This window comes from Falco punctatus (assembly GCF_963210335.1).
Source record: "Falco punctatus genome assembly, chromosome: 5".
In the NCBI taxonomy this organism is placed as follows: domain Eukaryota; kingdom Metazoa; phylum Chordata; class Aves; order Falconiformes; family Falconidae; genus Falco; species Falco punctatus.
Window position 1 is genome coordinate 71,438,779 of NC_137584.1, and position 27,413 is coordinate 71,466,191.

Sequence of the window (27,413 nt, forward strand, 5' to 3'; positions counted from 1 at the left end):
GTGTGTCCTCTGTGGCCTCCCTGATGTCCCTGGCTTGGGTGCTAGCCTCCTATCACAAGCTTCTTCGGGACTCTAGGGACGACAAGAAGAGTATGAGCTACAGAGGGGCCCTCATCCATCTCTTCTGGCGCGTCTTCACCATCTCATCCCGAGTTATTTCTTTTGCTCTTTTTGCTTCCATCTTCCAGCTCTACTTTGGGATCTTTGTAGTGGTCCATTGGTGTGCCATGGCTTTCTGGATCATCCATGGTGGGACAGATTTCTGCATGTCTAAGTGGGAGGAGATCCTCTTCAACATGGTGGTAGGGATTGTGTACATTTTCTGCTGGTTTAATGTCAAGGAAGGGCGGACTCGATACAGAATGTTTGCGTATTACACGGTAGTCCTGACGGAGAACGCTGCCTTGACACTCCTTTGGTATTTTTACAGAGATCCTGACACTACTGACTCATATGCCGTGCCAGCACTGTGTTGTGTCTTTCTTAGCTTTGCTGCTGGGATAGCTTTGATGCTGTTATATTATGGTGTGCTGCATCCCATGGGGCCAAGAGCTAAGATCTTTGCCAGCTCCTGTTGCGCCGAGCTGCTCTGGGGCATTCCTTTGCCCCCTGATGTTGAGCCCATGGCACCCCAAACCCCTGGGTACCGGGGGGCCCAGGCTACGCCCACCAGAGCGGTCACGGAGCAACAGGAGGAACTCACAGCTGACACTTGCTTGCCCGTTTTCCAGGTGAGAGCAATGGTACCATCTACTCCATCTGGGCGACCCTACCCCCCCGAGGGGCCTCTCATTAAGATTGACATCCCAAGAAAAAGATACCCTGCATGGGATGCCCATTTTGTAGACAGGAGGTTAAGAAGAACTATCAACATCCTCCAATATGTCACCCCCACAGCTGTAGGTATTAGGTATAGAGATGGACCTCTCTTATATGAGTTGCTACAATATGAATCTTCACTTTAAAGCTCCTTAAAGCAAAAGTAAAAGAGGGGGACCTTATTTTTGTTTACGGTAAACACAGATCATGAAACAAACACAAACCTTCAGATAAGCTTTCTTTCTGGTTGCTGTATGTATAAAAAAAAAAAAGATATTCTCTATGTTTTGTAAGTAAAAACAAAAAGAAAAACTTTTCTTTTGTTTTTTACACACAAGAAACAGTATTTCAACTTCCACACCTAGGATTCACAGGTGGAGAAGGAGGCATCTCCACATCAGTTTTATACCGTACACCAAGTGTAGAACATTATTTATGGGATTGGTGCTGATTGAAAAATAAAAAAAAAAAAACAAACAAACAAACCTACAACTGCCTTATGCCCTTAGGTGCTGAGTTTCATTAAGTACTGTCACCTTTCTCATGCAAAACTCTTTGATGATTACATGCCAGGAAAAAAACCAACCAACTGAAATGCAAACCTTAAAATAAAAAAAAAAATAAAAAAAAAAAGGAAAAAATGAACGACAACAACAAAAAGAGAGAAATATATGAAAAAAAAATCTTGTTGCTCTTATTGGATTTTGCAGAAAAAACCCAAATGTCTAAAGATAAGAAAGCAAAGCCAAGACACCCCCAGTGGAGTTTGATTTTTCCAACAGCTGAAAGACAAAATCAGGTCTGTAACTCAATCTGGCAATGCGTTTATAACACCATTTGGCCAAGCCTGCAACCCTTGACCAAGTCGTGTTACAAACGCAATCCCACCATGTAACCGTTTTCCTCGTGTAAACAGGCCATGCGGAATGGTCGGTTTGCACCAGTTTAATGTGGTAATACAGTATCTGATCTTGTTTTGAACAACTGCACACGCTAAAGTGCCACTGTCCTCAGTGGAGTAAATAACACCCGTCTGAGCCCAGAATAAGGCCTGCCACCTCGATTTCTGGAAAATAAGAAATCTGCAAACATCGAAATTATATATACCAAAAACATTATCCTAAAGTACATTTACACATATCCAATAACTATTTCAGTAATAATAAAACTCAGCATAGTAGCAAAAAGCGAGTCAATTTAAAGGCACAATACTTGATCAGTGACTGGCGAAATAATTTGACCTACTGTATCATTTTAAGGCTGTGAAAGGCATACATGTATTATTTGTAATCTCGTGTAAGACCTGTCATGTCTCATTCAGTGCGAGCCTTAAAGTGATTGTAAAGCATCCTTCGTTCCATTTTGGGATTTTGGGGTTTTGATTTTTGTTCTGTTTTGTTTTGTTTTTAAGGAAAACAAAACATGAAAATCGGGATAAAAAAAAACACAAACAAACAACAACAAAACAACCAACAAACTTCTTCAAACGGTAATAACCTGTAAACTGACTCACGTCTCGAGATGATTTGGTGCTTTGTATTTTTGTTGATGTTGTTGTTGTGATTTAGCTGAGAATTCTTCAACTCGGTACATGTGGGGAACTGCTGATAAAAACTGTCTCGTGTCACCCTCTACTGTAAGTACATGGCGACAAACACCACCAGAGGAAATTCAAGAGTGTAGTGAGAACATCGTGGTTTAGCTTAGCCTTCTCACCGCAAGGAGATGCTGCCACCTCTGATGATGGCAAAGCCTAGACAGTCACCTGCCAAGGGCTGTGTGGGTGTCTGGACGTTTCCAAACAACCCGCTCGGTGTCTGAACATTCACATCTCTCTGATTCTGTTTCTGTGCTGGAATCTCTTGTTTCGAGTTAAATCACGGGTTTGCGTCTATCCAACACCCTTTTGCATTTCAAGAGTATTGCTCCTTTAAAGGAATATTCCCATTTCAGGGCATCTTTTCAATCCCACCATCCCTCTACTTGGGAGGGGAAAAACAACAACAACAAAATGAGAAATTTTTAAGTGAATGCTGTAGTATTTTCTGTGTGTAATTGCTATTTTTTATTCCAGAAATACTGTAACTGTCTAGGGTGCAAAACTCCCATGCTGACCTATTCTGAAGAGAAGATCAGCATGGGGGGGGATATTTTTTAATTATGATTATGATTTTTTTTTATTTGATGAATCAGTTGGTTTTTTTAATTATAATAGTATTTAAAGAAACTAGTACCAATTTTATATAACAGTTTAAAGAAGCTGAATGCTTTCTTCGCCTGAATATACCTGAAGAGAAACATTTTTTTCAATCAGTGATCCTTTGCAGTGTTCTGAGAAAATGTTGGGGTTTCTTCAGTTGTTTCATTTTGTTTTGTAAAGAAAACTTTTAACTGGTGTCTATCCCTTTCAAGGAGGGCAGGACTCATTCACGCTAAACTATAGACACATGGCAAAGTTTATAAGAAGCCAAATTGTCACTGGTACTGTAATTCCCAGTCAAACTCCATTTCAGGCTAATGTTTCTGGGCTCTGATTGCAACCAATATGATGGTCACATTTTCGTGCAAAGGGAGGGATTTTTGTCTTGTCGTCCCTATCTAAATTCCCAGTCCCTTGTTTACTGTGCACGTAAATACATATATATGTACACACACTTATATGTATTTGTGAAAAGCTTTCATTTCCCTCCTCCACTGTCTGTGTCCCATAACCGGTCCCTCCTCAAGTGTCCTACTAACATTTCACCCTGTTTCTTCCCTAATCAATACGCTGTCTCCATAAAAGAGAGGTAATTTGTGAAGTGAACTTGCTGACTCCAGCTACTGAGTCATAAAAACACAGAGGTGCCCATCCTTGAGCAACAGGCCTGCACTTCTCCTCCCAGAACTTTCTTTTGTCTTACCTTTTATATTAGCGTAGACGTACTCTGATCCAGTTCCCTGAGATTCACACCCTCCACAAAGACTCTCCACGGTCCTTCCATGAAGACCTCTCCTCTACGCATTTGCATTTCATTGACAAAAGCATGAGAAAGGAATGGATGGCAAACAACCCTGCTGTTCCTCAGGGACCTTTTCTCCAGGAGATAGCATTCTTATTTTCAAAAGCACCATGAGAAGGTCCCCCTCCCTGAGCTTGTCAACCTTGAGGTCTGGTTTGGAGGTGTCATCCCACTCCCTGGCCACACTGAATGGCCGGACTCTGCAGCTTTGCACCAGGACAGTGAAATGAGTCAACGAGCCAAGGCGCACTCACCAGGAGTCAAGGAGGAGACCCTTCAGTGTTGCCTCTCACGAGCATCTGCAGCCTGCCTTCCCTCAGGAACGGGACCCTTGCTCCAGACCACCAAACCAACAGCCGTCCTCTCCATCCCGTCATGGGAGCAGAGGGGCAAAACACTCTAGAAGTGACCTTACTTCTCAATGCAGTGCTAATTTCTCACAGCCAAACCAGCTTGACTAAGGGCTTGACACACTCCCGCTCCGGTCCTCCTTCGTGGCTCATGGTATGGATAACAACGAAGGCAGGTGCCTCCACTGCGTGTTAAGACTGTTTCATTACGCTTAGTTGCATACATTTTCTGCCTCTGCTATTAGCTTTCTTTGAATGATATCCACTGGCATCTTGATTTAGCAAGAGATTTCCAGTGAGAGCCTGTGTCAGCCCTGAAGAACTGTTTCTCTTTGAAGGACTTCATTACAGCCTTAATGTAAATCACGTGCTCTACCACTGCACCCGATGAGTTCATGGTGGGCAGTTTGGTGTGGGAACCATTTCCTCTTGGGATTATCTGTGATCTTGTTGCCAAACAGCGCCTTTTGCCAAGCCAAGAGCTCAGGGAGGAAAATTACCCCCAGCTTTTTATTGGTACTAATCCCGATGCTCAGAGTCTAGTCCTCTCCTCCTGTTGTTTTGAGTGTGGGGTTTTGTTTTTTTTCCCCCAGGGTCTCTTTGATTTTTGCTGTGCACTTTGGCAGGATGGTCAGTGACTTGTTTGGTTTCACTTGGGTTTTAACGCTGCAGCTTCAGCCTGGTAGCTTAGTTATACACCATGTCACACTTACTTGCCAGAAGATACTGCATGAGGGGTTTTTCAGACTGTCACGGAGATGGTTGAGTACATATTTATTCACATCACAAGATCAGTGGGCAACTTCTCTGGCAGGTTTCTGCTGCTGGATTCACCCTGGGATCATCTAAACCAGCCAACTGTGCTGTGCCAGGGCAAAGCTGGGGCATGAGGGCTCCACCATCCCCGCTGTTCCATTGTTCAAAACTCCCTGGCATGGTTTCGACCCACTCCGACGGGGCATGGACGCTGGCCAGAGACCATTTCCTACCAGCAGTTTGGATGCAGCCACTCCGTATTGGGGGTGAAAGAGTTCAGTAGCGTGGATGTGGCCAGCACTTGTCAGTTGGCTTCATGGCCAGAATGGATCCTGGCAGTGCTTAACTTACTGATAAAGATATAACTATATATGCCACAGACCAGGATTCAGGACTTGGTGGAGTACATCCGTTCTGATCTGGCGTTTTTCTATTTTCTGCCTGATTCAATGGACAAGGTATTTTTTCGGTTCACATTGGTTCTCTTTTGCTGAGGTTATTCTGCAAACAGCGTCACTTTTATGGTGCTGATGTCAACCCATCCATCCCTCCATCCATGTCAGATGGCTAGCATGCTTAGCGTGATAGTGCTATACATCTGTAGGCAGCTAATTTGGAGACAGGAATGATTCAGACCAGACCAAATCAGCAATGGGAATACAGGAAATTATAAGCTCTGAGCCCATGCCCTTGTCATGCTTTGCCACCCACACAAGGCATTTTTCATCTGCAGCATATCCAACCTGAACTGCAGAAGAGGAGCCAATGTTGTATAATTACCAGGGGAAAGTGCAAGCAAGCCACCAATTTCAAGTGTAAATATATATATTTTCAGTGGTTTGGATTGAAGCTAATTGTCTGCTTCATCCTATCCTTCTCTGCACCTGCCAAAAGTATGTAGTCATTTGCATGTATTTTTATTTAAAGCTGACTAGATGAAACAGGACAAAATTAATTTCAAGCTTTAGTCAGTAGTCTGTTAAAACCTGGCTGATGCTGCTCACGAGGGGAGTGTTGTTATTGACTTTCAGAGAGTAATCATCCTGTGCTTTTCAGATATATTTTTATACACACAAGATTCACTTCACAATTTATCCCTGCTCCTCATTCCTACACAGAATGCATGACACACCTGTCACCCACATACCTACAGCATGACTAAACCTCCTGAAGAAAATGTGGTCTGAGGTTTGTCCAGTGTGATTCCATTGAAGCTCAGAGGTGCTTTGGAAAGGAAAACTTACTACTGTGCATTTGCAAAACCTTTTAGTGCCTGCTTGCTGGGCAGCTTGGGCAACAGACAATTTGGAAGCTGCCGGAGTCTGTGGCAAATTGTGGAGACAGGCTTTTCTAGGATATTTTCTTCTTTAACTGGGTTAGCTTTTCTCTGGATTCTGTTCAGATCAAATGTGGTCATGCAAAAAAACCCCAGAAAACAAAAACCCAAATAACCATGACAAAATAAGGTCTATGCCAATCCCCACCGAAGCTGCGGTAGTTGATGTTAGGTGGTAGGGATGATGTGAACTCCGTTGTGTACCCTTTGCTTGCTGAAGCTTGCATGTTGTTATTTTGGCAGTTGTCTAAAGCCCTGGGGCATTGGGGATGGTAGTTCCCAGGGTTATGATTGCTGTTTTTCTTTTTCCTTGGAGCTCAGGTGTATTCTGGTGCAGAGAATCTCAGCCTGGTTTGAACGAGAAGATTTGAGGCTATCCGAAATTGACGTGGGCAAACCTTTCACTGTGTGCAGAGCGCATTTCCAGACCTTTGGGTACCACTAGAGATTGTTGCAATCCACTGATTTCTCCATGAGTACGTTCAGAATGGCTTCATTGTTCTGTTGTGTTTGAACTCGTGAATGATGTTGCGGCGGCTCTTTTCTGTTGAGGTGTGATGTGAAGGAAGGTGGGAGCCTTCCTGCTGTGCTAGAGATTGCCTGTGTTCAACCTTTGTTCCTCACTTGAAGCTCAGGCAGTAGGATAATGAGAAAAACAAGAAAATGAGATGACAGATAGCTGCATATGTCCCATAGGCTCTTCACTGATGAGGAGGGAGGTAATTGGTGACAATTAAAATAAATCTGAATAAACCATCTGGACCTTAGTGTATATTCAGACATACACACAACCCAAGTGGAATGTGACATTGTTGATAAAATAATGTGAATATCATTTCCTGTTGGACATTAAAAAACTAAAAACCAAACCAAACCAAGAACCACAACAAAACAAAGCACTGGAGCAGACAAAAAGGATTTGAAAGCATAAACTTTCAAAAGCATAAACTTTACTTCCACCACCACATCCCCCTCCCCGCCTTTGGGACACATGCAGCAAGGCAACTGTTTGAAAACCAGGCACTTTGTAATAACGCCGAGTTATTTGGATTTGTGCGATGGTGTGTTTGTCAGATGGTCTTTTACAGTGAGCGTAGGAAGTGGCCACGGTCTAAAACTCATTGCAGATCTCTGGGTGATGGTACTCCTGGGTTTTGACCCCAGCTCTGCCACGAATTTGCTGTGTAACCTTGGGCAAGTGATTTAACCTTTCTGTGCCTACAGTTTACCCATCTGTACATGGGTATAATAATATTTACCTACCTCACAGGGGTGTTGTGAGGCTTAAGTAAATGCATGTGAGAGGTGCTGGAAGTGCGCCGTAAAAACTTAATTCTTGCTGGGTTCGTGCTGTTATCAGGAATGAGCAGTAAAGGGGCTTGTTACAATGCGCAGAAGGAAAACCTGCTGGTGCGTGCATGTGTTGAGAAAGTGATCTTAAGTCTTTTCTCTCCCCAAAAGCAAGGAATGGAGAAGATTGTTGTGCGCCAACTGAATAACCTTGCTTTCCTGGTCAAATATAATAGCACTGTTTGCAATATTATTTTCTTACAAAACAGGTGACCTTTCCCTTTTCCTTTCTGTTTCTGGAAACTTGAAACTAAAGATCACAAAAGTATTTCTGAACCTAACAGATTACTGACGAATACTTGAATTTCTTTAAAAGTTGCTCTCATCAGCCACGGTTAATGTGCACTAATCTTTCAGTCATCAGCTTCCATCTGAATACAGTGAAAAATTTGCTCACGCAGTTTTGGAATAGCCCGGACCTTATTTGGGAGGCTGGTATACTGTTTGCTGAGGACTCTTGTAGGCATGGGAAAACTAGAGTCTCAACCGATAAACACATGGAATATTTTTTCTTTCTTTTTGTTTTTGCCTTTTAAGTTTCTTGACTGCCTAAGACAGCACAATAATTGCAGTTTACTTGGTTGTACAGTAGCTTTCTTTTGAACTTTTTCCTTACCACGAAGGGCGAAGGTGGGTTGTGAAGGGATAAGCTAGACTCGACGCTGCTCACGCATGACTCTTCTCAAAGTACCGACTTTCCTGGAGAACAATCTGTGCCACATCCAGAGAGACTAGACCAGGCCTGCCTTCACCGTCCTCCACAGGCAAAACTTCCGTTGCCGTCCACGGGAGTTTTGCCTGTTGATTCTGTGTCCATCGAGGTGGATTCATCCCTGGTTGGACCCAAAGACACGCGGGCGAAACCCAGGATAACTTTCTTTAGAATGAGGGAAGGGATAGAAAGCCTGGCGGGGTATTGTGGTTTTGAGCCAAGTGTTTCTCTTGTCTAACTGTCCTGACCATGATACGATGTCTCTTTCAGAAATGCAATGCGAGGCAAGGCTCCCTGCTCCCTTTTAGAAAAGCCTTTTGAAGCCTATTCATGCACTCCTTACTCAGGCAAAACTCCTGGGTTTTGTTGTTGGGTCTGGTTTTCTCTCCTGAGTAAGGACTGTGAAATCTGGCCTGTTCTGGATAAGGGGGGAGTGGTACAGGCGGCTGTTGTCTTCTCTAACCCGAGACTTGCCTTGCATGAAGCAAGAACGAAGCTAGGAAACCCTCCTCCTCCAGCTCTGTCTTGGTCTGCCATGTAACTTCCCTGAGTCTTTTCTGCACCCGCCGTGGGGAGGTAGTTCGAAATCTTCTGGCTACATGGGCCAGGCTCTTCTATGTGACTAACCAGGCAGCTGCTTATCTTCCCGCTGGGGCAGAGCAAATTCAGAAGCCCTACTCTTGCAGATGGGCCGCTGCTCATCTGCATCACCTTTGGGTCTGCTCCTTCCCCATTCTTCTCCCCAGCCGTTTATTTGCCCTGTTTTAAGCACTCAGCTCAGTGCTTCTGGGTTCTTTTTATTGCTTCTGTTACAAAAAAGATTGAAGCTGGGGAAAAACCAGCAATGTAACTCCTTCGGTGCTATGCTAACTGCTTTGTTCAACCCAACCAAATGCTGGCCAACATATAGATTTTCCCTTTGTCCTAAGAAGCATCACACATCTGTGTCTTGAACAGGGATGAACTGAGAGGGGTGAGAGAGGGCAAGTGTGGTTTTGAAAGCAATTAAAGTCTCATGTGTATCTAGTAGACAAAAAAAAAAAAAAAGATGTAAACGCAGACTGCTTTCAAAGCTAGCTGTCACCCACCTCATAGAAGTAAATAGGATATAGCCTATAAGGTATTGAGGGCATTATATATATATATATATATATATTTATTTATTTATTTATTTTAAACAAAATTAAAAAGACGGAAAGTTCACCTTATCAATAAATCGCCCTTTAATTTTCCTGAAAATGTACTGTTCAACAGTAAATACACCTGGCTGTGGTTGCACCCAGTCGTTTTACTTTGACCCACTTCAGCAGCAATGGCTACTTTAACTGCAAAGGTGAAAAAGCAGGAGGAGAGCGAGAACTCCTCCTGCTATATATTAGGCCTGATGGGAAGTGGGCGGCTATGAATTTTCGGGATTAAAGGGACTAATCAACATGTATGTCTGTGTCTATATACACAGTCCTGTGGAAATATAGAAAAGCATACATGCCATGTTACTGCAACAGTATATATGTTTTAATATATATGAACACATTGTGAATTCCAAAGGGCTTTTTGAGATGAGGAAGGTAGTTTCTGGTGTAAGGTGCTAGCAATTTGGGATTTGCAAGCAGGGTTGAAATAAATATTTCTTGTGTGGTTTTGCTGGGTTTTTTTTAAAGTAAAAACAGGGGCAAAAGACCATCAGAAATTTAAGGCCCTTCTGAGGAAATGTTGTACCACCTGATCTTCCACTTCTTCAGACATTTGGAAGCCAAAATTGGGCCAAACGCAGTGTCAGTATAAATCAGTAAAGCTCCATTGATGTTCAGGTGCCTCCTTACCTCCCTATGCTAAAAACAGTCATTTCTGCTCGTGCTAGGGATGCCCAAACTGGGTCCTACTGGGTTTTTTTAGAAAAAAACTTACTGTTTTTTTCTATAATCTGTGATAATAGATTTCTTGTTTGAGCTTGTAGATTTTGTCAAAACCCAAGCAAAACTGGGACAAAATCAGTAGTTTCTTTCCAGGTGGAGCCATCTGAGTGTAGCACACCCCTGACCTACATGGGGGCTTCGTAGTCTCCGGCTGTAGCTAAGGAAGAGATGGTTTCCCCTTCCACCAGGATCACCACTGCCCTGACAACAGCCCTGCTAACACACGCAGCCAACCGGGTCCTATTTCGCAGGGATTAAACCCCCCAAATCTGATTTCCATGCCCTTAGAATTGAAACGCCAAAAGCCACTCAAAGGGAATGATTATTGTTTTCTCTCCAGATGTCATTCCCGCTCATCAGTCACAAGGACAAGCAGCTCACATTTTCCTCTCTAGCTGTATTTACCGATAAAACTCGCTGCCAGTGCCAGAGCCTCCTTCCCTCAGACCCAGCTGAACACCACCTGTGTGCCGCCCCCGTCTTTCCTCCCCTTCTTCCACCTTAAAAGCAAACACTGTTTTCCTCCCTGAGTAGTGAAGAGCCAGGACAAATGCCAGCTGATTACACCTGCAATCTGTTCGCTTCAGGATTTTATTTCAGTTTCTGAGGGCGTACAAGTACACACAGGGACATGCACCTGCAGAAATTTCCGTAGCCTGAAGTTGAAGCTGCTTGACTTCAATGGACCTGCTCTGAGCTGACACTGCCGCAAGGGAAACTACACACCAAGTGTTCCCCAGGCGACCCCCCTCAAATTACCGCAGTTTCACACCATTCCCATATAACCTGTTTCTTTTCCAACAATTTCTGAAGCCTGGGTATCAGTCAACAAATTTATGATGGAGAAGTAATAGGGAAAGTGGACTGGTTCACACTTATCCATAGACCTCCAAGTACAATTCAAGCAATTAAAAAAGCCTTAAATTGGGTGTAATTGCAGCCATTTGGAGAAGAGCTGTGATGCGTCATTTCTAAAAAAGTGTCTAAATAGGTATTGGAGCCAAATCCCTTGGACCCCATCTTTTCTGTGTAGGGAGAATGAAAGGGAAGAGATTTTACATTGAACATCAAAGTTTGCCATTAGCTACCAAATCTGCCCCCTCCCAAAATGGATCTAAAACTTTTTTTTTTTTTTTTAATTTGGTGGAAAACATTTTTCTCTCAGAAAGAAACCCAACGGTTTTCGCTAATGTTTCCACTCTGCAAACTGTTTTACCATTCCAGCCTTTTGTTCCAATGAGGAATGGGAAGTAGTTTCAAAAGTAGTTAAATTACTCAGGGAGGGACTGTTTCACATCTAGGTCTGGTGACTTCCACTCATGTCATCGGGCCAAGTTCAGACCATTTCACTAAAGCCAATGTAATTACCCAGTATGAAACCAGTATGAGATAATAGTTGGGGGTAAAGCCCTTGTGTGGTCTCCTGTGTGTTCCGTATCACAGGCCAACAGTGATCAGTGATGTGAACCTGACATTGCACGCTCCATTATGGAGCTGTTCCCCTAAAACCAGGATTTTCACAATAAGGCTATATATTTTGGAGGCTTTGAATGACTTTTTTGATTGCAAGGAAATTTCATCCCTTTGGTGTATGTACTTTTGAATGCACTGTCATATACAGGAGGTAAAATCATGGTGCCTGAAAGACACATGTTCTCTCTCCATCTCTGCTATGGGCTGTTGGTTGGTAAAGCTGAGGGGATTTTAGGATTGCCACTGCTGGCAGATGTAATACATTCCCTCCCTAGTACCATTGGCCTGCGCTCCAGGGCATGTGATATTGAAATGGTCAAGCTGTTGCCTAAGTCCCATCAATAATTCCACCTCCAGCCCTGGATCTCTGCCACACTCATCCCAAGTGTTGCAATGTGGGTTTAAAGATCCTTGTCCACCCTGCAAAAGTGCTGGGAAGACAGACTAGTTACATACTTCTTGTAAAGCTCTTGAGCACCTTCCAATTGAAAGGAATCCTGAAATTCCATGGTATCCTCTCAAATTAGCTTCCATCCTAGGAGCATTTTTGATTAGTGAATTTTGATAGTACTGGAAAATTGGCACAGCCATGGAGAACAGCACAATTTAAATACTTGTATTTCAGAAGTGGCACTTTTTCCATAAGCATTGAAATTTGACTAATCATTGCTGGAACTCATTGTTAGCATTCAAAATGCAGAAAATACTCTTGCACTTGATTCCTCAGATAAACAAAAATATTCAAATTCTCCAATCACTACAACGGTAAAAAGAAGCTATTAAAGCAGGACACCTGGCTTTTTCTAATGTTTTTGAATGCAGTAACCTGTAACCACTGAATATTGTCCGTTTGCTTTGCAGTAGGTACACTGGGACTGCAGCCAGGCTTAGGACTCCTTTGTGCTCAGCACTTTACCAAAACACGGAGGGACATGGACCTGCCCCAAAAGAGCTGGCAGTTTCACCGGGGTTGTTTGTGTGACCTTGAGCAAGGCATGTAACTGCTCTGTGCCTCAGTTTGCTCGTGTGAAACGGGAGGTTACACCTCACGAGAATGATGTGAGGATTATTTAGTCAGTGTTGGTGAAGCGCTTCAAGACCTTAACATCAGAAGTGCTGTGAGACAGTGGTGGTGCTGGGCAGAGCAGGACAAAGCAATGCATCATGTCACCTCTCCCTTGTCTCCATGTATCTTGGCAGAGATGAAGAGGAAGGCTGATCTGAAATCGGGTTTCTCTAGAAGAACTGGCACAACCCAGCCAAGATGCCACATTAAGCTTTTGGGGAGTGCTTTTCTCCATCCCCTGAAATGCTCCACTCTCCCTTTGGAAAGCATTTAGGGAAGTCAACTGAGGAGCCAGGGGTTTAGCACAGTCCCATTGGGTCATGAAGTTGGAGAAAGCAGAGCTGGAAAGAGCATGTGAGTCATCAGGTGCATTCCCAAGAGCTCATGCCACAGGCATCCCCTTGTCTTATTGTCACCTTAAATCCTGTCTGGTTGGAAATCTTCCAAAGAAGGGGTTTGCTCACCCCAGACCCTCTTGATCAGGCATGTTAGACAGAAATAATGGTCTCGGTTTTCCTAGTAAGAAGTACATTTTTTGTTAACTAGGTTGAAACTCAGTCATGCCCATGCCTTGAATCTTGCCTTAGTAGCTGAATTCAGCCCATTCTGGACCCAGGTCATTCATCTGAAGTTGTCCTTCCAGTGCCATTCTGACCCAGCGTGGCTTGCAGGTTTAGATGCCCATTCATCCAAGTTAGCATCAAGGATCTGCCAGTTCAGCTGGGAGAGGCTGGCTCCTTCCTAGGTCACTTCTGCACGTGAGCCATCCTTACTGGGGGTCTAGAGAGTCTGTGATCCAAATCAGACCCCCAAAAGTTGATCTGAATGAACAGGGAAAACTACTAGTCCTGCCACAGGCAACTCCTTTTCTCCCCGACAGCAGTGTTTCAACACCTTATCTAGCTTCTGCCAGCAAGCTGCACGTATGCTGCTTGGGAGACACAAGGACTGCCAACAACCCCTGCTCTGAGCTGGCCGAGAGAAGCGGCCGAGGGCAGACCCGACCCTCCTTTATGTCCCATGAGCATGTTTCTGCCGATCCTGGTGGTGTTGCCCTTGATTTAGTGCATTGCTGCCAGGAGCAGGGGCAGGTTGCTTGTCAGTAGCTGTCTGAAGCGCAGGGGTGGTTTGGATGGGCTGGGCTGACAGGTGTCAACACGATACAAAACTGGTGCTATTAACTTGGCATAGAGTGCCTGCGAGTCTCTTCTTTTTCTGTTTTCGATCACCAAGCAATTACCTTATGCATGGGAAGCCCGTGGTTTATAGTGTTTCTAGCGACTTCTCATTTTACTGGAGGGCTCCAAGTATGTACTCTGTCTTACTCCCCAGCTCTTCCTCTGTTTTCTTTGTCTTGGAGGGCAGGGTGTGTGTGTGTGCTTGTGTGCTTGAGCGCGAATTTATGAGTAAATGAAACAGAGCAAGGGCCAACCAAAACATTTAGTGCAATGGAAGTTTTGACCGAGTAAGGAGTGAATGAGAACACGGGCTAAGACCTTGGAAAACCAGATGTGTAGGTTTTGATCTCCATCGCAGTCTGGCGGGACTTCTGTAAACCCATCAAGATCATTGTCTGTGTCCAAGAAAATTTATTTTCTGGGCTCCTGGTGAGTGACAGATTGAGATGTTCAAGACAGGGCTCCACAGAGGCATGAGGTCAGACTTGCTGAGCACCTTTGACTTCCCCTGGTTTGGTGGCAGCTGAAGGCATCCAGCACATCCCAGGAGGCAGTCCATCAGAGGTTGTGCCCTGTTTATGTTTAGTTCATGCTTTGAACCTTCAAGGCTCAAATCTGCTTTCCTTACACTGGTGCAAGCATGCTGAACATGGCAAGATGTGGTCCTTTTAATTTAGGAAGGCTGTTAAAACATGTCCAAAGTGCTAGGTGAGAGCTCGCAAAATCAACATGCCCCTTAAAAGACCAAATTGTGGTCTCAGTTTCACCAAGGCACCAGCCACCCTGCATGAACCCCACTATTTTTTCGGGGAACACCCTGGTTTTTCTGCTGTCAGCGAGGCCAGAATTTGGCCTGGCCTCACCTGCCCTCATTAACTCCAAAAAGCCCTTGATGTTTGTTGATGATGGCTGTGTTAGGGCAGCGACATTTCAATTTTCGAAACCCTGTGGTGCCTTTTCTTGTGGTGCTTACTCTTCACAGGACTTCAGTCAAGGCAACCACTTGCATCAAACAGCAACGCCAGTACTTTTCCTCTGTATTATGTGCCAGTGCAGTAACAGATTTTAATGTATACATATATAAATATAGATAGATAGATATATTGCTACGGTTATAATTATATATATATAATTGAGGTTCTGATGCCACTGTATGGGGAATGGACCATTCCTCTGCAGGATTATACACTGCTGGAGTGAAACCAACAGCTCAACGTCCTGTAAAGCGTTACGACCTTGGCAAGGAGCTTCTCTTTCCTGCGTTCATTTCTCCAGCTCCCCTCTCTCCGCCCGCCCTTCTCCTCCCTGCTCCCAGAAGTGCGCTGGGAAAGCTGCTGTTCCGCACCATAGCAATTTCTCCCAGGATCTCTCCCCATCACTGGTGTATGCTGCAAGGCAACATCTTCCTCCTGCCGCGGCGTAGGGAGATGTCCCCTTGCTGTGAAGGGAGGACGATGGGGCCAGCAGGGCAGCATCCCGGGGTGGCGTCCCAGGGCAGCATCTTTGCCTTTCCTTTGCACTGAGGTGATGCAACCCACTAGGTGCTGAGCGGCGTTATTCCCCCACAAGTGAAACCATCCGCTGGTGAGCCTGTCCATCTCAGCTTCCCCAGCAAGACAGCAACTTGGTGTATTATTTTTTTTTTTTCCTCTTTGGATGCGCGGTTTCCCACGCGGCTCCGAGCAAGGCGAGCGCCACAGCCCTCACCAAAGGAGAGGAGGGAAGCTGGCGAAGGTGGTTTGTTTTGCTCACGCAAGTAGTTCTGCCTGACTTCAGGGCGGGGATTTTTTTTGGTCAGAGGACTGCTGGGTTGGGCCAATTGTCACCTTATCGTTACCTTTGAAGTATTGCTGAAACTGTGGGTAAATGATAGAACAGATGTTGAGCAAAGGTATTTTCTACTAAAGGGAACACCACCAATAATACTGTAAAAGGTGCTAGAATCAAACCTCATTTTATATACTTTAGTTCTTAGAGAAAAAAAAATAAAATACACAGAATTCTTCCTGTGCAGCCTTACTGTAGATTGTTATAACCAACTCTTTATCCAAAAAACAAAAAAAATGAAAAGGTTAAAAAAGGACAAAAATGAAGTGATCCTGTATAAAGTGTAACAAACATGACTTTCCTATATAAATGTAAATGATCAGACATATATTAAAATGCACTTGAAGCAGGCAGCAAGCATGAAAAGCTTTTGAAGCATCCTTTTTAATGCACAACACCTATGGTTTTTTGTTTGGCTGGTGCAAGAGGGAACATGCCAAGTCTCTTTTATTTCTTTTTAATTCTGTTTGTTACTTTGAGGAAAAGGAAAGAGAGATGGAAAGGGGGTGGTAGGTTTAGGTAGCACATAAACCTGGAATATTCATCTCAAATTGGTTTGGGTTTTTGTTTTGTTTTGTTTTTATTTTATGATGTTGGTAACAGTGTTTGGACTCACACTTCATTACTCAAATGCTTTTGAAAGCTTTGTTGCCTGTCCCAGGTGCTAAGCATAACTATTACCTCAATAACGCTTACAGAAAAAAGTCAATTGTTTTTCCCATCTCCAGAAAATTAAAGCAAACAAGTGACAACAACAAAAAAACCAAACAAACAAACAAAAAAGAAAACGCAAACAACCAGCAGTGAATGAAGGAATGAAAACTAAAAAAGAAAGAAGTCAAAGCAGAGATTTGATGATCAAACGGAGCCATTCTGGTGCTTTTCCCCTTTTTGTGTTGCTAATGATCAAAATTACATGAGATGGGCTTAGACAAGTTTGTGGTCTTAGGATGTAGCAAAAAATGTATTTAAAAAGAATACAAATTTGCATGGAAAAAACTGATGGAACATTTAAAGAATGGCTGTTTCAGTGTCAGACGTTTAATGTTAGCATGTGTGTGTGCTGTATATACCTTTTCATGTGTAACATGTACAGTTGACTGAGGAAAAAAAACATATGGAACCGAACAAAAAAATAATAATCAAATGCTATTTTATCAGATGATGCACTTTTTCACCTTGATGAGAAGCCACTGTTCACAACTATGCAATCTTCCAGTTTCTCTCTCTATCTCCTCTCTCCAACCTCAAATTTCCCAACTATTTTCCATAACCTAAACCGTTTTTTCTTTTGTACAAAGAAACACTAAAAGTTCCAAACTCTGGTTCAAGGTGAGAGTGCTACTGTGACTTTTCTCAAATGATAAGAGCTAACAAACAGACAAACAAAAGGGGTTTGGTTTGGTTTTGTTTTTAAGAAAAAGGAGGTTCGGACATGACCCTCTTTATGTTCTCTAAATGAATTGATGTTTTCTACATGTGCCAGGCTTCTGTTGACTGTTTTTGGGTTTGGTTTGGTTTCTTGATTACTTTTTTTTTTTTTCTTGGGTTATAGGTTTGGGGGTTTTTATTTATTTCCTTGTGTATTTCTTTTCTTTTTGAATTCTGATTTTGTATTGTAGGTATTGGGGATGTGAAGATGAAGGTGAAATTTGGCTTAACTTCAAGTGTTTTAGTACATGTGTGTGCTATATGTATATAGTTTTCTACATAGAAAATTTTACGCGCTTTTTAACGCACTTTACGACTTGTATGTACAAAGTGTCTATATAGAAAATGTAGTGAGTGTTACCCGACGTTCAAAGAGCGTTTTGATTAAGAGGAGTTAAGATGTTTGAGTATCTCACGTGTGTGTGTGCGCGCGTGTGTGTGTTATATATTATATATTATAGAAATATATAATAGCGTATGTCCATGTTAGGGTGTGTATAATATATATACATATCTGAACACATGATCATGCCCATCTATACCATAAAAGTAGAGGGTTTCTATTTCTTTAAGCTATTATAAATAGCCTGACTCTACTGGGTAAACTTCTTCCCTGTCCTTCCACGAAAGGTAGAAAATTGTCCTCCTCTGTTATTCACGGAGCATATTCCCAGGGGGGGATTTAGCCTTTATGACCTTTCTTTCCCCACCCCAGTTTGCCAATGGGTGCCGAGGAGAGAGTGTTGGTGAGGAAACAGGGTCATCCAGTGATGAGCTCAGGAAACCATGAGACCACGAGATGTGGCTGCCATGTCCCCCACCCACCACCGACTCACCCTGCAACTTAGAGCGCATCACTCCCAATTCTCTGTGCCTGTCAAACTGGGGTTGCTAATGCTTACCAAGCCTTTAAGCACTTTGCACTCATGGTCCCCCTCTGCAAATACCGCAGGGTCCCTCTCGATACCAGTGGGAGGCGATTAGGGCCAGTTTACAGTGAGATCTTCACCAACCTACCCCTTGTCCTCCATCTCTCTTCTGTTCAGGAAGCCCTCTGCTGCCTCACTGGGCCATGCTTTGACCTTTGTCCCCTCACCATTATGTTTTAAATGAGCACCCTTGTGCTTATCCTTTCTTTCACTCAAGGCTTCCCCACCCTTGAGAGCCATGGCCCACCACGCTAACGTTCTTCAGATCCCTTTGCTGGCGTCTCTGCAGCTGTGGTACCTCCAGGCACTAAAACAACTTGGCAGAGGGCAGAAGCCTGGGTTCCTGCCGTTAGCCCACTCTTACCCTACATACTACACGCAGACCTGATGGTCTTGATCTTTATGGATTCTTTCCAACTTGAGATATTCTATGACCTCAAGTTTCTTTTGGTGTATGGCAGATGAAACCCCATTTCTGACTTACTGGATGCCTGATGTACTGAAGCTCTTCCATGTGACTAAGGGACAGCTGGGCTGGGTATCATACACAGCTGTGGATACAGAAAGGGCCCTTACTGAAGCCAGGAAGAGTGGGAAGGATGACAGGAATGGATTTGTGGAACCTCTTCCACGTGTCAGTGGGAACACAAGTGCGCACATCAGCCTGTGGCAGCATGGGTGCTTCTTTCAGCCAGTATTCTGTGCTTGAGTCCATAACAAGAACTTCATGTCAGCCTTTATACTGAAGTTAAAGCCACATTTATCTGAAAACAACTGTAGTGGAAAAGCTAGGGGCAGTCTTCCCGTCTTGCACAACCTCATGGTTGCAGTTGTTAGTAGTCAGTTGGTTGATCTGTAAATCCAGGTGGGCCCAGAAACCTCCTGTGAGTGCTTCATGTAACTCAGCTCTCTAGAAAGCAGCATTCATACCCAGATAATTTATTGCAGGACACCTCATACATGTTACCCATCGTCTATTTAATGGTATAATATCTAACACAGCTGTATTGCCTCAAGTGTCTACTTACCTGCTTTTCATGCACAAACGTGGGCTCTTCCATCTACCTGCACTGAAGGTTTTAGGCTCTGGTTGTGGCTGGTGTTTGCAAGGAGCTATCATTGTCCCTTGGACTTGCTGTAAGGATGCTAATATTATCATTTGTGGGCTGTGTTAATAGTTACTCCAATACCCAAATCAAAGACAGCATTTCGCCTCCTCCCTCAGCTCACTCTAAAGCAGAACACCTAATTTCCTTCCCTGAAAATCTTGTTGAGAGGTGCCAACCTAAGGAGGCCAATTGGAGTCATCCTCTGCCCCAGTTAGCAGTTTCTACTAAAGCCTTAAGTTAAAGAATGGAGATAATTTTCCAATTGATAGATTCAGTGAATGGAAGAACCTAGGAGGGAAGTTTGACTCAATCTGTAATCTTGCAGCTAAATTCTTTCAAGTTCATACGCTCCTGTTTCTTAAAGGGAGTAGCTTGCAAAGGCTTTTTCCTTCCGTGACTCACCAAGAATATCTATAAAGGGAAAGAAATGCATGGAAGATGCTTGGCATCACATTTTTTATCCTCTCCAGGTTACCCAGCCCCTTCAAAGCAAAGCCATGGACCTAGCAGAGTTAAAATAGAAGCAGACCTGTATTTCAGTTCAAAATAGCTTTTTCCGTGACATGAAAAAGCAAATCTGTAGGAGCATGTTTGGCAAACAGCAGGAGAGAGTCACTTTGTGGGCAAGTATAAAGCCACCTGCACCCTTCAGACCCTAAGAGAGAGCGTATCCCTTGATGCACGCAGCCCTGGCTGGGGATGTTTGGACAAAGTGCTTTGCCGCTGGCTTTATGAGCAAGGAATCCAATCCTCTAATTTAGACAGAAAAACTGGGCATCCAGTGAATTATCCCTTCCATACTCGAGAGAGACAGCAGGATACCTCCAGATAGGGGTTCATCCCAGTCGGTTTCCAGTTTAGTTTTTTTGTGTGCCCTTTAACTAGTTCCATTTAGGTGAGTTGAATCTCCCCAGAAGTGGACAGGATTTACCATGCTTCCAAAACATTTTCCACCATGGCTTACCGTGGGACTTGTCCTCTTTCTGCTCCGCCAATGAACATTGAAAGTTATCTCCTTCAACATGGCTCCATGCTTGCTCAGCAGCCCCTGCCAAAGTGGCACTTTCACATCAGGCATTCCCCTCCCAGGGCTAAGGCTGCAGTTCGGAGTGGGACCCACTCAAGAGAGGGGGAATTTGATCTTCTTAAGTGATATACACTTTCCGTGACTGTCTTCTGGTCACTCTAGGTGTTAACAAAAGAAACCCTTGAAAATTAATGCACAAGCAATAACCTTCTGTGTGTTTTCCTGAAGGATAAGGTCATTCTTCGGCTAGGTGAAAAGCAAAATGTACAATATGACCTACAACAGTGACTTATTTAGTAGATTCACACAGCAAGTTGGTGACAATCCCATTGGCTTCTGCTCATTAGCAATCTGTTCTAGTCAATTTTCTTCATTTTCTTCAATTCAGCCATGACATGGTAAATGACATGAGAACAAAGCTCAGATTGCCACCACTTGTGGAACAGCTGGGGAATCGTATTCCTTCCAGGGTTCCACTTCCTACCTTTGGAAGAATATTAGGAGATGTCTGAGCAGCAGCAAAGGTGCTGCCTAGTCCAGAGCTTCAAACTTGTTGTTTTCTGCGTTTCATATAAAGCAACTCAAAGTTCCTTACATCCCTGCTAATCTCTGGCTCCTGCATCCTGGGATATGAGGGTGCCCTTCCTTTGCTGTACCTGCCACCTCCTGGATGAGGATGGTCCAATGGCCCAAAGAGCTTTTACCAGCCATCCCTATGTGCAGCCTTATTGGAAAGGTTTTCCTGCATCCAGCCTGGTTCCCCATTGCTATAGCTAAACCCACTGCTTCTCATCTTCATGTCTTTTCTTCTGTGGAAGCACCAAGTACATATTGTCCTGGATTGATAAACCAAATCTAAAAGCCAGGAAGCCCAAGGCTATTCCAAATCCCTCCCAAGCTATTGTGATGAGGATTAACTGAAAAGCCCCAGTCATCCAGGTGCCTTAACAAGTTTCCTTGTGGGAATGCAGACCAAGCAGCCAGATCCCACCAGGTACCAACACCGGTCACACCAATGCCCGGTCACTTCAGGGGTACCGTCTTTCTTGCCACGTATCTGCTGTTGCCTGAAAAGAGCAACAGAATCCATTAAGGGGCTGCCCTTCTACCGAAGTCTTGTTCCGTTGGCCATTGGCAGCAAGTCCAAGCAGATATTCACAAGCATGCGCTGGTGAATGTAGCCTCAAGCATTCCCAGGCTGTGCCGCTTCCTCTTGGCCATCCAAAAAGAAGGGGAAATGGCTTATCTTCCTTTTTCTTAAGTTCAGCCCCAGTAGACTCCCCAAATGTAGAGTACTCCCTCTTTGCCTGCCCTCATGCGCTGCTAGTACCCCTAGAACACAGGCTATTTCTCAGAGCTGTTCTATCAACATTAAAAGTCATGAAAAATCAGTATAAAATTTTCCCTTGGGAGATGGCTAGTTTGTAGGAAACGCTTCTGATTTACTTCCCTCCCACACCCCCCGCCCTTCAAAATGGCATTATTTCTAAATGGGCTCTAATATCATTATCAATGTTAGTAGGATCCATTTATTAAGCTGTGAATCAAAGCTCACTGCTGTGTTGGATATACATATGTTAATGACAGTTGCGTTAAGCCAAATTCAGCAGCTGGATTCTTCAACATCCCTTTGTTTTGTATCTACCTCACTATGATTTCTTTGATTTCTTGTGATTTAGTGTTGTATACAATGTCAGAGGTGATATGTAGATAAAAATATATATATATATATACAAATATATATTTTTTGCTTTGCAATAAAGCTCAAAGCTATAACACAAATATTCATAAAATGTCATAACCTTTATTGTAATGTTCCCTTCTTAGTTGTAAAATCCTGTCTGGATCCTATTTTCCTGTACACTAGAATCAATATTGTGTTCAAGAGTGAATGGTTATTATTTCTGTTACTTTTCCATTTAAGTGATATTTTTAAGATGTGATATAGACACCAGAATTGTAAAACATTAATTGATTTATTTTTTTTTAACCCCCACCCCCCAAATACAGCCTGTTTGTAACTGGAGTCAAACGGCAAAATTGAAAGAAAATTATTTGCAGTCCTGATCTTTCAATTTTGGTTTGTCTGATCTTAACACTGAAATTTGCAGTAGTCAGGGAGGGAACAAAAAAAGAGGGGCTGTTAGGACTGATGAAGGAAAAATATGTTCATCTGTTTCCATTTGGGTGAAGAGAGGATTCATTCTTTGAAATAATTGAAAAGTGGCACTTCCCTGAGCATGGGAACAGACTGGTTGGCATTAACTCCAGCCGTTGAAAAGTTGTCTGTCTAATGGCAGTTACTGGCCCAGAGCCACAAATCCAGGTCCTTTCTGCGGGAATGGAGAAAGGCAAAATCTCCCCAGGAATGGAGAGGGACAAAAATCTCGCCAGGACAATTCACCCCGCACTGAGACACTTGTCTAAGGCAAGTGGGATGCATCTCCTTAAGGATGGCTGTCTCTCCTCATCTCTGTGGATTGAACTGAGAAGATAATCTCACACTGGATACCTCGACTTTATGGGCTAAAGTCAAGTTCAAGGACTCCCATGGTCAGTGCACAAATACCATCCTGGCAAGTGAAAATTCTCTCAATTTTTGGCCATGTGCATTATTCTGAACCGCATAGTACCTTGTGCTCTGTCAGTGGAAAGGGTGGGAACTCCTGGTGAAGTGAGCAGGACTTTGCCTACTGCTTCTATGCTCATGTGGTGGAAAATGTCTTTGGACCCAGCGACTAGCCAGCAACACCATAATAACCAATATCTGGCACAGAAATGCTGGCTGGGTCCCTCAGTGTGGGGAGGAGCGCCAGGGAGGACTGTTGAGGTGGACAGGATCTCTCATCTGTTTATTCCCAGTAAAGCCTTGTTGGGAGACTCACAGCTTGATCCTGGTGCCAGAAATGTGAGGGGACCAAGCCCCCATCTGCCCAGTGCAATCCTTCATCAACCCCCACGCTGCTCCCATAGGTTGGAATCAGGAAAATAAGCATTGAGCCCCAAATGCTGGGACTCTTTGCTTGATTAGAAAATATTTCCATGGATCTTACACATTGACTTTACTGGGAGCACAATGAGGGGAATCCTCTCAATTTCTGTTCCACCAGACTGTGGGGAAAGTAACATTTTCCCCCACTGCTTTATCAAAGCAAACAAAAAATGAGTGACCAGGAAGAATTCAACACAAATGGAGTATGAGGGGTTTTATTTATTTTTTTTAAAAGCAAGGAGAAAAATTACTACTGAACTTAAATCCAGCTATTCCATCAGGGAAAAAAAGAAAAGAAAAAAAAAAAAAAGGCAGAAAGATGTGGGAAATGAAACCCAAACATGAATAAATCTCAGTGGAGAAAATGCTGTTGGGTTTCGCCTAAAGCACAAGACAGGACTGCAAACCAGATATCCAGAGTGGGTTTCACAAGACCCCTTCTGCCTAGTCTGCTCTCTCAAATTGGCACAATTGTTCAGTACAAACAGCATTTTTTTCCTCATTCTGATCTGGTGTCTGTACAAATCTGGCTTGGTTTTTGGTTTGTTTTTATTGTTTTTGTTGCCTGTTCCCAGCTATTTCTATTTTTATGGTGCAGTATTTTGTCTATATGGAATGAAATACAGATGTGTTCATGAAATTGTATAGCAGATGGAATTACAGGTTGGGGTTGATTTGAAAAAAAAAAAAAGCCTATGAGAAAAATATCTATATGAAAAGTATGCTTCCAAAGTGTGTGTTTGAATTTGAGCACTTTGTCATTCTACTGAGCTTTTTGAAAGGTTTATTTTGAAATAATGAGACTTTATGAAGGTTGAGGGTTTTGAGATACCAAAAAGCACAATTATCGTTAAACTGTTGTAATTTTATTGAGGTTCCATTATGTTATTTCATTCTTTGCCTATCTGAACATTCTAATCCCCAAAATTTGACACAAAATATGTAATCCTTTATATCTGTCCATTAATTGTCTTGCATTAGGCAAAAGGGAGAGATGCAGCTGTTTCATTTCTGCTCAGAAATCATGCGGAATTCCTGGCCTTGTTTGTTCTTATTTGCTTTAAAAATAGGATTGAATTTTGTACTTAGCGGTTATTCTCTTCAAGACCTACTGTGAAATCAAAAAGGTCTCCTTTTAACTGAGTGACAACAAATCTATCCAGTAAATGGAAGAGACAGCCTGATTTTTATCACATCTGCAGTGAAATGTGGTCTATGAAGGACTAGGTCATGCAAATTGCTTGTGGATCTGACGTGGTCATGCTGATAGGTGTAACGAGGGGCCAGGTTTATCCCTGTTGTGTTCTGCAGCTGCAGGCGTAGGTGCTGGATGAAGTGAATGTCTGAAGTAGCATTAAGAGTGTCCTCAAATGTTCAGGGGGCTGGTGGGTTGTTTGATGAAATGGGAGAGCCTTAAGCATTTCTTTTTCTTCATCTCTTTGTCTGAAGGGAGCCTACATTGTCTTCCCTTACTCTCACAACTGTTTCCACTGATGCTAATGGGATGCCTTTGGTTTTGGTCATGGAAGAATTTTCTTGTAACATCTTCCTGTCGCTTCGCTGCTGTGGTCGCATCATGACGATTTGCTAAGGTTGACTTTGAAGTTTTATGTCCTGTAGCATCGGCTCTGCTTTACTGAGAAGCTCTGTGTGTCTCTTCCATTATGTGCAATGTCTCTGTGGAGGTAAGAGCGGTTTCTTTTAGCGTCATGGTCACTGCTGTGCTATCTGCTCTTTTCCAGGTTCTAAGACTGTTCATTTCTATAAAGGTCCTTTCTATATTTCTGTATTTCTATAAAGGTTTATTTTGGCAGCTGTATCATGAGCAAAATTTTCCTCTTATTCCAACTCCGTAAATGTGGGAGAGCTCTACCAGCTTCGCTGAAGCTGACTCAGCATTTACCCTGGCATAGAGTAGCAGCATGCATTGGTAAGAAGGGGGTGCTATGTGAGCAGGAATTGCCTCTCTGTTGACTGTTGCATGACAGGTGAGTTATAACAAGTGGATATAATAGCACTAGGAATGTCTTCTGCTGTCTTACTGAAGAGAGGATTTGGATAAAGGCTTGAGCAGGTTCTGGCAACGGAGCCCTTACAGGAACTAAGACTCATCTGAGCTGGATCGAGGGTCTCCTGAGATCCTTTAGGCAGCAGAGCATTGACAGAGGCTTTCACCTGCAGACTCTGTTTTATTTGATCTTGGTTATCTCCTGAGGTTTGGAGGCACAGAGCCCCACACAGTGTCAGAGTTGGCTTCCTCCTGCTCAGGTCAAGTCAAGATGGTTGGCAGAAGGTGAGGGAAGTGTCTATGCTGTTAAGAAGCAGACTGCTGTACAAGGTATGTCAGTGAAAGCATGGTTTGAGGGCTTCTGGGTCCCTTAACAGCTGTATAGTTGGGCATCAGCACATGCCCAAGCTCATACACTGAAGGGGAGACTAGTGCACCATCAGAAGATCCTACAAAAGATACCAGAGCTTAAAATATATAGAAAAAGTGCTGCAATTTTAGACCACTGAAATCCTTCTCTGAAATATGGACTCACTTAGCAAAGGGGGCTAAGGACATAATGCCTGAGGGTGGCAACTGTGAAGCTTTATTTGTTACAGCCATTCCACTGTCAGGAAAAGGTGGTTGTTCAGACAAGTGGTGGATCACCTTAAACCTGAAGAGAATTAGCCAGGAATCACCAAAGCGGTCACGTCACCCAGCCCACAGTCCTGCCTGACCGTAACCTTGACTAGATATACAGGGAGGAGGTGTAAGGCTGGTAGATGCTGAAAGGATAATCTTCCCCCTACCCAGTGGTCCTGTCCCATCTCTGAGGCTGGCTTGAGTCTCAAACATGTACCTTGAATTCCTTTTCTGAAGTGATAATGGCATTAGCTGTGAGGACACTCAGCTCTTCTTGGTGCCAGTCCCTCTTTGGATCATTAGCTCAGCACCGCTGACATCACTTGGCAATGAATTTCTTACAGGTCTGCCTGGGCACCAAATGAGATGAGCTTTGTACTGCCAGCTGGTTTCAGTCTTCAAGATGAACAACCAAACTACCTTGCTGGTGGACCTGCTTGGGGTCTTATCTCATGACCTAGCATGCTCTTTATATAGCACTGAGATGTACGGTGAGGGGTTGAATAATATTTGGATGTGCTGTGAAGATGTAAAAACTCTAGACTTGGTAAGAGCCACAGATTATTATCCCATTCCTGCTGGGTTCCTTCTCTACGTCCACACTAATAATTTAAATAGAGCGGGACCTAGCTAACTGGCACTCGGTCACTCGGTTGGCAATGTTTTTCAATTGTAAGCAAGATCCTGGGCTGGGGACAGCTAGCGTTGACCCAAATAGTCCCCTGTCTGAGGACTGAGCAGGGGGTCTGGAGACAGCAGGCACTGTGGTTCGGTTGTGGGCACCCTGTCTTGGAGGCTAAGGAAGATGGTCTAAGGGAGAAAGAATGGGCCTTGGCAGGGTTTTGTTTATTAATTGTAGATATAGTCAGCATGAACCTCGTCAGCTGCTCATTAAATGATATGACAAGTCATGGTGTGCTATTCAAGAGGAGGCAGTATTAGGCTAGACCTGCAACCGAGTCCCTGCTTAGTAAGAGAGACAAGGTTTGAGGGAGAGATCATATCTTTTACTAGAAAAATATATTTTATTATTAAAATACCTCCCCCTTTAAACCATGCCTCTTGTATTATCTTAGACTATGCCAGCTACCCAAATGTGATTAGGAAGTGTTTAGAAATGTCTTGCAATGGATTTTGTCTCAGCGTTATCATTCTAGCGTTTACAAACTTCTGTGGCCCTTTTAAATCCTTATCCCAGGGCACACACCAAAGCAAGAGATTTCAGCTTTGCAAGGTGCCAAAGGTTTCTTATTAAGTCCAGAAATACCATCCCTGTTTTCCATGGGAGCTGAGGAGATCAGTGTGTTCCAGGAAGAGCCCAGAATTTCTTTGCTCCATGCCTTCCCTTTGTTATGCTGCCAACAGAGCCTCAAGGACAGCATATGGCCTTGTTACACTTGCTTTTTCTTAAAAAAAAAAAATAATATATTAAGGACTTCACAGTGCTGCATGCATTTTAATGGTGTAAAATGTGCTGTGTTTATGTGCATTACCCTCCAACAAGCAAG

General features: G+C 43.5%; 1 protein-coding gene and 1 long non-coding RNA gene across 6 annotated transcripts in view; one reads left to right on the plus strand and one right to left on the minus strand.

Moving 5' to 3' along the window:
• The window catches only part of XKR6 (XK related 6), a 212,103-nt gene that overhangs the window by 180,149 nt on the left and 4,541 nt on the right, over positions 1–27,413 (plus strand). For 2 of the 3 annotated variants that reach the window (XR_013928436.1, XM_080389169.1), the window contains exon 3: positions 1–27,413. This exon is cut by the window's right edge. Coding sequence is in view for 2 of the 3 variants with exons in the window: in XM_080389169.1 (XP_080245295.1) it covers positions 1–965 (965 nt within the window). In the remaining variant the exon portion in view is untranslated. The other variant, XM_080389170.1, reaches the window with a different exon arrangement.
• Positions 27,318–27,413, minus strand: part of LOC308064561 — a 28,848-nt gene continuing 28,752 nt past the window's right edge. For all 3 annotated transcript variants that reach the window (XR_013928442.1, XR_013928443.1, XR_013928444.1), the window contains one exon: positions 27,318–27,413. This exon is cut by the window's right edge. This is a non-coding gene — a long non-coding RNA (uncharacterized lncRNA).